Source organism: Poecilia reticulata, chromosome 13 (genome assembly GCF_904066995.2).
Source record: "Poecilia reticulata chromosome 13, P_reticulata-male-v2, whole genome shotgun sequence".
NCBI lineage: Eukaryota > Metazoa > Chordata > Actinopteri > Cyprinodontiformes > Poeciliidae > Poecilia > Poecilia reticulata.
In genome coordinates, this window is record NC_088842.1 from 20,107,294 (window position 1) to 20,120,921 (window position 13,628).

Below are 13,628 nucleotides of genomic sequence, written 5' to 3' on the forward strand. Positions count from 1 at the left end.
ACAAATTCTCTTCCGGTCAGCTTCTCTGCAACAACAGGAAGGCTGCAGCTCCTGCCATGCCACACGATAAAATGACTGTAAATGTTCATGGTTAAAGTCGATTCAAAAGATCCAAGTCCAGATTTTTTTAATCTGGGGGCCCGCCGTTTGGAAGATTTACAGTTTCAAAGTAACTGCCTGGTAGAAGAGAAAGGCAGTCAAATAATTTAAATAATGTTCACTTAAATGACTACGACTTATCTTTTTACACCTCTTCATATTTAAGTCAGATAGTGACAGTCACTGGAAAAACTTAATATGTCCCATTACCACTACAATTTTTTATTTCCACACTGGAAGGTCATCGGTGACCTGCCACCATGTAGCTGCATGTAAAAAGTCTTCACCTTCTCTGTAAATCAGTCTCGACTGCAAACATGTTGCAAACAAAATAGAGTCCTATGAAGGTGTTGAAATTGTTTTTAAATGTTCCAAGTTCACTTCAGACTTGACCCACTAGTTGTTGGTCTCCACCGTCATATTCTGCTACTCTAGGTCTGTACTATATGAAGACCCCCAAGAGGATCATTTAGTGCAGGTATTCGTTATCCTTTAAGAACGGAACAGATCTTCCTCCAGATAGTCTTAGATAACCATTTTTGTCAACCAAGAGTGTAATAAGTGGATACCAAATTCCCTTCATTGTACACACCATCCATTTGGAGGTCTTTCCTGGCTGCTCTGCGATGACCAAGAATGACAAAGGATGATTGTTCAAGGGACGAGTGGAGCCCATGTTGATTAAAGCCTCAACTGGTTTAGGAAAGCCTGGTGAGCAAACGAGGAAATGGAGTGAGACAAAGGAGTGTGAGGGTTCAAAACACCTAATGGAGTGGTCTGCTTGCTGAGCTAATAGACTGCTTCAAATTGAAAGGAGCAGCAGGCGACTAAATAGAACGATGAGGAACATTTCCTCCTGTTCATTCCAACAGCTCCTGCAAGGGAAAAAAATGGGGAAGAAATGGGAGAGGACAACAATACCAAGTCAGCTATTGCTTTGCTGCAGCATCGGCTGCTTTTATTCATGTTTAGTCAATCCTCCAGATGGAATTATGGAGTGAAAAAAAGTACTTTTTTTTTTTTGTTCAACAAACGGTTGGAGGAGAAGAAAAATGTCTTGTGTTTTCAATTATTTTTTCATGCTTTGTCAATGCTAGTCAAGCCGTGAGCTTTATTTTCTCGCTGATACCAGTCTCGGAGGAAGAAAACAAATTGTCCAAGCTGAATTCTGAACATAATAGTCAATAATCACTGTGTGAGATGAGGCATTGCAGAAGCAGGGGTCTGACAGGTACACTAAAGCGACCAATTAAAGTGCTAAACAACTGCTAAGAAAGGATCAATTAACAGGCAGCTTGTAGGGTTTGACACTAAAAAGCAGGCAAAAATATGTTTTCTCTAACAAGAAAGACATCTTTTATGTTCAATTACGAGTTTAAAGCAACCAGTCATGTTAACCTGCTTGCAGCTGAGTGGGAGGCTTGACCTCCTCTTTAACGCAATGGGGTCATGACTATGCCACTAATTAGCTATAAATTGTTAATCAATAATAGCAGGTTTTCTTTTTGGTTGCTCTGTCACTGATGCATGCACTATCCCAGGCTGCATCTTAGTAACAGGAATTTTGCTATTTTAGCAGTTTATTTTCAGACACAGTTGGATTGCACAGCTGCATAGAAAACAGGAGATATCCCTGGTTTCAGAGACAGAGAACATTGATCAAAAGCATGTTCTGCTTAGAGAAGAAAAACACGGCAGCTTTACTCTGCGCTGCCAGTTTTCACTGAGGCAGAAAGCACTTGAAAGCACCAAAGCAGGGCTGGGGGCTCAAAGATGATAGTATCTCAACCTCTCCCCTGATAAACAAATCATTTTAAATGGTGTTTTTGCAAGGTGTCTGAATTTTAATCATGTTTGCACTCACCATTAAGTTCTGTTTTGTGTCCTGCCAATATCTGCAGAGAATTAAGATGGACATCGAGTGGGATGAGTCCATGCAAGACTATTTCTTTCTCCGCCGCAGACATCAGCATTTATCTCTGTTTTGTTCGCTTCCTGATTTACTCACTAATTGCATAAAGCGATCCTAGCACTTGATTAAAATCCAGAACTAATGCTTACATGGAGCAAATCATTTAATATTTTCTTAGAAAAGGGAAAATTGTAACTGTGCCAGCACTGTTATTCGTTACAGTTACTTTTGGCAAAAAATAAGTTTGGCACGTATAGTTTTGGAACAATGACTGAAGCTATTTTTATGTAATACAACATGACTAGAGGTTTAATAAAACATTCATCTTATGCGATGAGATGGCACATGCTATTAAGTTAATGAGAATGAGACAAAGGCAGATTTTAACAATAACCCTGACTTTTTTTGTTTGTGCAAGGTTTCGCTAATCAAATATGTTTTAAAGAGTCTGTAGCAATTAGAGACTTCTTCTTTGCATATTTGAATTCTCTAATTGTCATCTAATTCTTCCAAGTTCAACTTATTTGAGTCATTTGTATCCACATGCTTGTTCTTTCAGTCACTACTCTGAGCTTGTGACCGTAGACGAGGGTTGGGTTGTAGATTGACTGATAAATTTGAGAAGCTTCAGAAAGAACAAATTGAATTTATATCAGAGGTTCCACTGTGCATTTTTTTTCCCTCAAAGATGGTTGAAGTAGATGAGTGTCAGGCAAACAAACACATTTGTTCATATCCAGGTCTCACAGTAATAGCTTGCATTTATTCTACTAATTAAAGTTGCATGCTGACAGTAACTGGATAGCACTTCCCTTTGATGGCATTTTATTATCAAGATTTCTCATATTACACTCTCTCTTTAATGAAGCTGGGAATCACACACTAGCATTTAGCCTTGATTTTTTTTTAGGGTTTTCAGAATAACAGTTTGCCAAATTGTACATATTGTGTAAAGTATTTTTAAGAAGTGGAAAAAAAAAGTTTAATTAGTATTTTATGTATTAACCCCTTCACTGTCACCCATAAAACAATTACATGTTATCCAATTAGTCCATGAGGACACCAGTGTTCTCGTAATAGTTAACTAAACTACTGATGACAAGAAGTGTGGGGAGCAAACTACAATGGATTGGCATATTTTTAATAGTCTCTTACAAATCATTCTCATTCTGTCTGTGATCACAGTGTTTCTCTCCCGAGTACCGTATTTTCCGCACTATAAGGCACACCTTCAATGAATGGCCTATTTTAGGGCTTTTTTCATATATAAGGCACACTGCATTATAAGGCGCATAGAATAGACGCTTCCGTTTGGGTTGCCAATTTGTTCCGTACTCTATTATTACACACCACATTTGTAAAGAACTGGTCCCCGAGTACACAGTCATGTGGCAGACTACTACCCCCCACCCCTTCCGCCCCCCCTTCCGCCCCCACTGACTTTAAATGTATTATCAAACTTTATTAACAAACCAGCATTCTGACAACTGTCCCAGCATGCACCGCGCACTTCTTCTTCTACAGGGGAAAATGAAGTTGGCGGCTGCTTACCGTAGTTGCTAGACCTGTTGTGGCTCAATATTGGTCAATATTGAAGGTTTTAGGTGTGCCTTATAGTGCGGAAAATATGGTACCCAAAATGCTACCATCATTTCAAAGTGGATCAAGACTTCTGTAAATTTAACAAATATTAACTGCGTTGCCTGTACTTGGATGTTTGGTTTGTGAAAAACACTAAGAAACACTAAGATGTTTCTTAGAATGTTTTAGCATCACAAGATCACCTCCATAAGACAATTCCAAAAAGAAAAAAAATCTATTTTTATGATGTCAGCTGAACAGTGTGGCTAGCTGGATGGGTTGCTGCAAGTTAAATTCATCAAGACAAAACTAAATCCAGTAGTAAAAATCAGGATTGGTGCTTGTTGTTACTTCCCTCTTTTAGAATGGTTATACAAGAGTGGGCACAAACATTTCCCATCCACCAATTCATTACAAAAGCATACAAACGTGACCATGATTAACTTTCAGTGTCTGTCTGGTTCAAATGGAGTGCAATCAAATGAGTTATAAAACGGTTATAAATTACAATTATAAATTAGAATCATATTGTGGTTGCTCTCTTGTGGCTCTCTTACAATATAGTAAATCATAATCAAACTCATCAAAATTACAAGAATAAATGTTAAGGCTTACAAATCATTTCAACATTTAAGTAAAGCATCAATTTTCTCTGATTAAACTGATGCATCTATTAGTGTTGACTACTTTGTCTGACCTACATTAAAAGCAAAAGATGGTAAAAATAAATGTGGCAAACCTGGAAAATGGTCATTCCCTGCTTTCATTGTTCTGGCAGCGCATCTTTAGATCTAATTATATTCCACAGCAAACTCTTGCATTTGCAGTCCATGTCCAATTAAAGCTCTAAACAACTGCTAAAAATAAACACAGGCAGTGAACAAAGAAAAAGCGGTAAATCCTTACTCTTCCCTTGTGTAAACGGCTCAGATCATGTGAAGCACATATTGTGGACAGCATGCGGTAATGTCAAATATTTATCTTTATCGCTGTGAATACAGGGAATAGAAGAAAAAAAGATTGAAACTAAAGTGAAACCAAAATATAGCAGCAGCAGGCATTTTTAGGTTTAGTCACTTGAAATCAAGCGTCCAGATGAAAAGCCCTGAACATATTTTTCCATGTGGATCATTTTGGAGGTTAAAACTCTGCACCTTGCATGAAGGAGCTGTAGATCACTACTACCTTGTGTGTCAGAAAATGCAGCTAAAGCACTTCTGAAGTATCAAAAAGATAGCAGCCCGTAAAAAACCCTCATCATGGTTCAGTTCACAGAAAGAAATATTGCTTTGAGAGAAGTGCAGAGTTGGAGGATTTTATAAGTTGTTAGAGAGGAGCATCTAAGCAAATGAGTTATTAAACTATAGATGTTTATGAATTAAAATGTATTCTGAAAACATTCCGTCAGCAAAGAGGCTGCTGAATTAGATGCTGTTCTCATCTTCTTTAAATCAATGCGAATCTTGATTATCACATGTTCAAATTATTGTGAAGAATAACAATTATTGTACAAGAACTGCCTTTTATTGTTTCCAACACTGTTGGACAATGCAGCATACTTATGTGGAGCTATGTCATCAGCAGGCTGCGCATGTGGCTCCAGTTAATGTGAATGTGAGCCTCCGCAGAACATCTGTCAAAGATTAGCAGTAAAGTGAAAAAAGCAGTTCCTGTTAATACATTCCCAAAAAAATCTGGCAATAATTTTCCTTCGAGAAGGATGGAAGGGGGAGGGGTCCGCAGGTCAGAGGCACCATACAAACGCAGCTCTGTTAAGGCATGTGTCTTGAGTTTTGCGAGACGCAAAAGACAAAAGACCTATGCAGGGAAATGTCTGGCTGTAATGAAGGAACTATATGATTGGCCATTTTCAATCAACAGATCAACAATAATCCCTTCTGCAGAACCGATATCTTAATGTAAAACAAAAGACAACACTGATTACTGCTTCAAGGAGAAAAATATCTTTTTGTACCTGCAAACATTTTCAATTTAAAGTGCAACAGTCATTTCACTGTGGTGGCGTAAAAAGCCCCTGTGTCTTAAAGCGTGACATTCGATGACGCATCTCTCAGGAATGGGGAAAAAAAAAAGAGGATAGCTCCTTATTTAGGCAAACAAGCTATAATTCAAAATCCATATGCATCAGTAGGAAAAGTGCTTGGCAGGTAAAATGGTGTTTACTAATGATATTTGCCATTTGTTTTAACATTGGCTGAATCATTGGCACTCATCTGAGAGGTGTGCTCCATCACCGAGTGTTTGACGTTTCATATTCCATGTTGCTGTGCCTTTGCAGAGCCGTTCGGAATGAGCACTTTTTGCTCTGACTTACACAATCGTTTCTGCATGGAAATCTGTTTACACTATACGCCGCATGAGTAACAATTGACATTGAAAGGTGGAAGGAAAGTCACATTACTATGTGGAGAAATGCGCGAAAAATATTTGCTTTTCTTGTTTTAATCCATGTCCTAAAATGTAAATGCAAGACAGACAGGGATACGAGTCAGGATGTTAACATTTCCTACGTTTAAATGAATAGTGAATCTATAATATGTGCTTCAAATTAGATTTTTACATGGCAAATGATTTGCCAGGTGTTGTAGAGCAATAGAAAAACAACAAACCCAAAAATCATAACATGCTTGCAGTTGATTCTGTGTTGCCGAATCATTAAACGAGAGAGGTGTATTTAAAAAAGAGGGTGGCTGGGTGCTGGGTGGCTAAATTGGAAGAACAAGGGGTCAATGTGAGGAGGCTATAGTCCTCAGCATGGTTGTTCTGGGTTTGATGCTCGGTGTTGGGCCATTAATTATACATCTTCCCTTTCTCTCTAAAACCAGGAAGATTTTTGAAGAAAACAAAACTATTGGAATGGTTCAAAGAATAGCCAGCATGTTAAAGAGTCAGTCAATAATCAGCTACAGGGTGATCAAATAAGGTCTAATGTAACAATTAGAAGAACGCTATGTAAGGACAAGCTAATGCCAAGAAGATCCCAAAAAGTCTAGTTGGTTTTTTGTCTTTTTCTAAGTGGTAAAGATCACACTGATCTGTTAAGTAGATATAACATTTATGAACTGAAAACATTTGTAGGACAAACCCAAAACACTGACCTGGTGTAATGTCAAGCATGGTGGAGAAGGCACCATGTTATGGGGATTCACTGTTCATCACATACCAGGAGTCAAGGATCAATTTGAATCCAGTAAAATACTTGAAAAGGATGTGGCCTTATGTTGTTTAAAAGATACTCTCCAAAATGGCTGATTTACCAAGACAATGACTCCAAAAACAATACTTAGTCAGTCGCATTGTGGTTCCAGAGCAACAACATACATAATATGGAGCAGCCAGACTTATCCCCAAATCGTAATGCAATCGATAATTTACGAGGTAACATCAAAATACTGCATCACAATCAAGAATTGCGGAAGAAATATGAAATGTCAAATGGGACTTGGCTGAAAGAACTATTGGTTGACTTCATGCAACTTCAAAATTTTTAATCAGATTTTTATCTGTGAACTAAATGTATGACTTTGTAAAAAAAATGCAGATATCCATTTTTTTTTTAGCAATATTCAATTCCCCCCTCACTTTTTTTAACATTTTGATTTGGTTATGAATGGTTATGGTAAATGTTACCAGAGCATTTTGGTGTATGAAAATGAATGTTGCTGTATCTCACATTTTTAAACACACTGCTATTATTTTGAACACAACTTTATTGTAGTGCACCATATTGTTAAGATGAACATTCCAGAGGTTTGGAGGTGACATTGAAAGTCTGTTCTTACAATGTGAATGCACAAGACAAATACCATCAACACAGCTGTCAAACTCCTGCCGTATACTCCACGCACAATACTTTCAAAGCTGGGAATATACATAGGGGATGCCAACTGACAATGCGGAAGAATAATGTAAGTCAAAACCAAGATCAAAAGCAAGCCTGAATGCATCGTAACTAAACGTCAAATATCAGAAAAGTCTCTGGGTTGGAATGTCAAAAGTCTTTGGCTGACTGTGTGTGTGTGGGAGTGTGATTCAGGCACAAGCACATCAAGATGTCACTTCATAACCTCTGGCTCAGGAGGCTCCTGTCATCTTCACATTTCAGAGATCCTCTGCCTGCCCCGCCAGACATGCTAAATATAGAATGGGGACAGAATTTCTGTTCGGAGCCACTGCTCTCTTTATCTACATGTAACGCTAGCTTACGTGTTTATGCGCACGGCCATCTTCCCACTGTTATTCAATTATGCATGCAAACATACACGGATCAGCATCAAGTGGTGCTAAGACCCTTATTGCCCTCCAAGTGTAAAGGTTTCGATCTCTTATAAGAGGTGCTCACACTTTCCAATTACATTTCTGTCTGGGGCCTCGGACTATGTTATTGTGCCCCGGATAGTCACTTTAAAATTCCTTCATTCTGCCCAGCGGAGCAATCAATCACTCGTCTTTACCTGGCCAAATCTCCAAATGCACAGCTCTGTGAGAGAGAAAGAGTTACTTTATTTGACCTTGTTCTGCTTCTTACTTCGTCTGGGCAGAGTTACCGAAGGGAGCAGAAGAACTCTCTGTGGCAATTAATTGTGCTACTTATCTGTAATGTGAACACTGGATATTACATCTCCAGCAGATATTAATTTAAGGATGTCTCAGGATGGGCAAAGCCAAAGCTAAATATAAAGAAAAGGCAGCATTAACCAATATTGATTTTTTTTTTTTGTAATGTGATAACCACGTTTTTGGCTTTTTATTTTTTATTTTTTACTTAGTCATTGTTCTCATTTGGCGAAGCTTTCGGAAGACATGCTTCCTTTGTGTGATTTTGTTGGGGAGAACAATCAGGCAAATTATAGTAATTAGCTAAATAAAATTGACGACATTCAATCTGAAAAGTATACAGGGAGGGAAAAAAGCATCACCGTGGCAACAACAGCTCTATTAATACTCGAGGCACATGCGTGTGGTTATTTTAAGAAAGCGGGAATTCTATTATTAGCTGCAAAAATGCAACTCCAGTATAATGTAATAAGTAATGTTGGGACTTTACTTGAAAATACTGGCTGTTAATTCAGGTTATTTTGAAACAAGTCAACACATGATTTTGGGTTTATGAAAAATAGAGGCAGATTTGAGTCATATTCTTAAATAACCCCATGTTCTCTTGTTTGTTTCCTCAAGCAGAGTAAATGTTCAGAAGATTAGTAATGTAGTTTCTAAGCATTCGTAATAAGTCTGGACTATAGTCTCTGTTATGTAGTTTTAATGACTAGACAACCAAACAGACTAAATAAAAACATGATTTAGCCTTGAGGTAGCTAGTGTTTACAAATCAATATCATCCTGTCTGTTTCTCAGTCATGTTTTCTTTTTACACAGGTGCAACAAAAATACTGTCATTCAAATGGTTGGAAAGTTGTAAAAATGTTCAAAATAAACATGATGTAAAGAAAAATGAAGGTCTGATATTTAAATTACACAAAACTATTTTTTCTTCCTACTTATCCTTGTAGTAGTTTTTTTTTTTTCATTCCAAAGGGGGAAAAAAAGACTGTCACTGACAAGACTTCTGACTTTGAGTTCATTAAGTTAATCTATTAAAGTATAAAATGCTCCATATACCACAGGCAGAAACAGGAAAATACACATCCTTGTTCTTTTGCTCTGGGTCAGGCAGCTACTCCATCACTAGAACTGTACCTCTCATCTCTGTGTCCTCTGCTCTAATGTCGCCAACAAACTCAGCAGTTTCTGTCAGAGATGCATTCTGCACCTTTCCCGGCAGAAATTCTAATAAGAATAGGTCCAATTCTTATTGTTTGGAGGCTGGTAAACATTAATAGTCAGGCTGTTTTGTAACTATAGCTCTAGATGGATGTGACTACGTGCCACACCCTCACTACCGCACCTGCACACTAACAGAGAATCTCAAATGCTCTAAACATGTCACACAAGAAGTAGCCTATAATTCAAATGATTGGACCAGGTAGCCTATGTGGAAAGCCAAAAGTGACACAAATTAATAAATTAAGAAGTCCAAAAGTTGTTATTTGTACATGGGAACATTTGTTGTAAAATTAAAGTTGCATGCAAAAAATTAATTAAGAAAATAATAAGTCATTTCCTGCATCACGTCATGAATTACTTTTTGTCTCTCAGCCTTACTAATCAAAATTTACATAAGCATGGGTTAAAATGTATTTAATCAGACACAGTAATAGTTTAAATGGGTGATGTAATGTAAGTTACAGGTGTATAGTCCCAAAAGACAATCAAATAACCCTGTTACAATTAGTTATCATAACAATGCTAAATATAGAACATAACCTAAAAGAAATTTGACTTTGCCATTTGATGTCTTGAAATTGGCACCTGTCTCTTGATGAAGATCAACCATTTACACTTCACTATTTACAACTGTTCTTAGGAGCATGATCTGTGAAGTAGTTTGTATAATCAGCTCAACAGACATGCAATTCCACCAGGTGTGCCAATTACTATACTGGTGGAAGGAGTTGCGGGGGAGGGGAGCTCCGGACTGGGGACTACAGCTCCAAGGGGAAGGTTTGCAGAAATAGGTGGCGCTTTGCATGAGCAACCTCCAACTGGCTGCCACAGGACATTCAATGATAAATAATATTTGTCTTTAAATAATTCCATGATGTAGCTTTGCACAGGAAGCAAAGTAGTAATAAAAAACCCGGCATTTTTCATACCATAAACAACTATATATGAATATACGTTCTGATGCTTGTTTTAACATTAAATGTGCCTTTAGAGCAGGTTTTAAACATTTTTTTTAAATTTAGCCCACATTTCTTAATTAAAAGGTTTTGTTTTGTTCTGATCTAATATTCTACATTCTATTGTAATCATTGTAATTAACTGAAAGCCTTAAAAACATCTGTCTTTAAGCAATTTACATTGCTTAAAGACCTTCACTTAGTCGAGTGAGTTGCTCAAATAAATGAACTTGTCAACGATATTAAAATCTACTGAATGTGGCTTTATTTGATTTTTTTTTATTTCTCAATTATGATCCATCTATCTAATGAACTCTGCAAAAAAATATTTAACATTAAGAATTAGACAGCAAGAGGAAGGAAAAAACAGGGAGAAGGTGGGAGGAGAAAAGATAAAATAAAATGCAGAAAAAAACATATCAAATGGTAAATATAACATCAGTTTCTGCTAATACAGAATTTTGTGGGTGGGGGGCCATCTGAAATGATTTTTTCCAAGCCCAGACAAGGCAGTCAGTTGGCCTGCTGGCAGCAACTGAACACAAACTACTCTGACGACAAAAATCCTAGTGTTTTAATTCTGTGAAATCTTGTGGCAAAAGACTTTGTTGTACTACCGCTGGCTTAATTATATTTATGTCATTGTTACAAAAACTACATCTATGTATTTACTATTATTAGATCACGAAAGGCAAAAAGCAGACGATGTGCAAAATGGAGTCAGAACAGGTGAGCATCCAAACCTTTTCCAGGTCAGCATTCATCCATGTCTGCATAATATGTGTATTGTTCAGTATTTTATACTGGGTCATACAGTGGATGTGAAGCTTTGCTGTATATATTGGTATTGTACACACAAACACACACACACAAACAATACATCTATTTATCCTCACAGGGACTTTACTTTGATTTCCATTTGTTTTCATTCATTTTTCTATAGCTGTACCCTGACCATCGCCATAAATCTAACCTCTAATCCTAAACCTAACCCCTACCTCTAAAACAGCACTTGTTCTTATGGGGCCTGGACTTTGGGCCCCATAAGGAGAGGTGGGCCCTCACAAAGCAGCTGGGAAGGGAAAAATGGGCCTTACAATGTGAGAAAGGCTAAAACACACAGGCACAACCAGAAACGGCAACCAAAGAGAACAAACTTTCATAATCCCTAAAAACGTGTTGGGCTCAAGCCAGTAACAGCCTCTCCACTCTATTATTTTTTTTTTAGCAAACAGCACAAAACCTTAAAGTCAAACCCCAAAGGATCAGCCCATAGGTGAAGAGCTGCCACTGTGAACCTCTTCACCCTCAACCACGACACAAAGAGCTCTAAACTTTTTTTTTTTTTATGCCGGCCACTCTTATTCAAAGACTATTCCACCCAGCGTGGGGGAATTGGGATTTTTTCCCCCTCTCGGTTTCACTGCAGGTATTAGAGCAACAGTGAGGAGTGCTGTGTGACGCCACTTACTGGAAGTCATTTTAAACCTCTGGCTCGCACTGCAACAGAAACTTCCAGTCAGTGGAGTCACAGTGGAATCGAACAGTCCTCGTTTAGTTGGAAACCTGAAAATGCCTCTGGACCATTCCGCAGCAGAACTTGGCATCAGCACAAGAAACATTACACTTCCTTTCATTTCTTGACATGCGATGTGAATAACAGCTGGTGGTTTATTACCATAACAAATTGAAGTCTTATTTTTGGGCATTTGCAGAGTTGCAACCCTGACAGCTATGACTATGCAAAATAGGTAGGAAGTACATGCATATATATGTTTACATTAGTTCAGAATATCCCTTATGGGGTTTTTATTACTCACAACAGGCCTTCCTCTGAAGAACATGTGTCAGTACATGCAGGGTATGTGTCAGTACATGCAGGGACTTAAAAGGAGGGGTCCAGCAAACTTTTATCCCTATATTTTTTTTTTTTTTTGCCTCATCTAAATAGATCCTCTTAAGAGAAGAGCAACAAACATGCGCTGAAAATTAAAGCTGACCTCTGCTTTTTTTTTTTTTTTTTTTTTTCTCCACGTTTTCCAACAAATGTGACAGGCAGCTTCTTTGAAACGTAACGTGCCATTGCCTACTATAAGGCAATATATTCTGACATCATTCCGAAATGAAGCAGTCAGATGTGCTGTTGTGACGCCTCAGACAATAAAAGATTGGAATAAAAGATGTACTCAGCCAATCCACGTTAGACTGCATTAGAGAGAATTGTGACAGGAAGGCGCTCCTGTCTAATTAGCCTAATGTCTGATCTCTTAAAGAAACACAAAGTGACTTACCGAGAAACAAAGAGCGCAAGATTGCAGACATCACGGCTGGAAATCCCAAATGCAACGGAGCAGGAAACAAAGCGCTCAGACCGCCTTCGGATTCATTCGGCTGACCTAAGCGCAGGCACGGCGAGGCGGCACCATCAGCGAGCTGAGCAGCGAAATCACAGAGAAATAAATCTTCATTGAGCGTCTCAGTCCAAGGACGTAGTAGTATGTTGCACACGCCTGACGCATCTAAGCCTCCCAAGGAGAGGAAGGGGTAGAGAAAGAAGAGGAAACGTGGCTCTTTCTCTTCATTGTCATGTGTCAGTCGCAGGCTATCCGCGGCGTCCAAAAAATAAAAAAAATAAAAAAATCAAAGTTGCCCACCGGCTGTGTGGTTCTGGCGTGGGACGTGTTTGTCTCGGGCTCCCCTCTGTCTCCTCCTCGGGCAGCCTCTCCTCATCTCCTCCTGCGCTACACAAAGCTCCCAAAGAGGAGGAGAGGGCGAATAGGTGGCTGCTGAGGGGATGCTGAAGGATGGAGACCTCTAGAGTCTGAAGTTCTCTTACGCAGCCAGAGCATCCTGCAACACACACTGAAAGGCTTCATGGGAGGGTGTGAGTAGTTGTCTTATGCACGCTGTAAATAAAATAAAAATAAGAATTCAAAATGCTTGATAAATGAATATAATTTGATTCTATTCGTGGTTTGATTTATAAGGGCAAGATCATGCCGTAGTCACGCAGCAAGAATGATTTGTTTACCGGTGTGAGAAATTACCACTACAACCGACACGTTGATTTATGTGGCCACTGTTATGGTAAATAAATAATCCTTCCAAATGTGATCTGGATATGGGTAAATACGTGTGTATTTTCATGGGACCAAAACCATGTATTTCATGTCATAGAAGATTGCAACGTGATGACATTTATTACAGATTTAGTTTTCTGGATTCAGGAGATATTCAAGCATAATGTGCATGAATGTCTTATGAATTGTGTGGTT

The 13,628-nt window shown here is 38.4% G+C and overlaps 1 protein-coding gene across 1 annotated transcript in view; it reads right to left on the minus strand.

Annotated features, from left to right (window-relative positions):
* Nucleotides 1-13,310, minus strand: part of clmpb (CXADR like membrane protein b) — a 75,974-nt gene extending 62,664 nt beyond the window's left edge. The window contains exon 1 of the mRNA XM_008425954.3: nt 12,645-13,310. Coding sequence (XP_008424176.1) covers nt 12,645-12,675 — 31 coding nt within the window. The 5' untranslated portion in view covers nt 12,676-13,310. The remainder of the gene's footprint in view (nt 1-12,644) is intronic.
* Nucleotides 13,311-13,628: the final 318 nt, after the last annotated feature.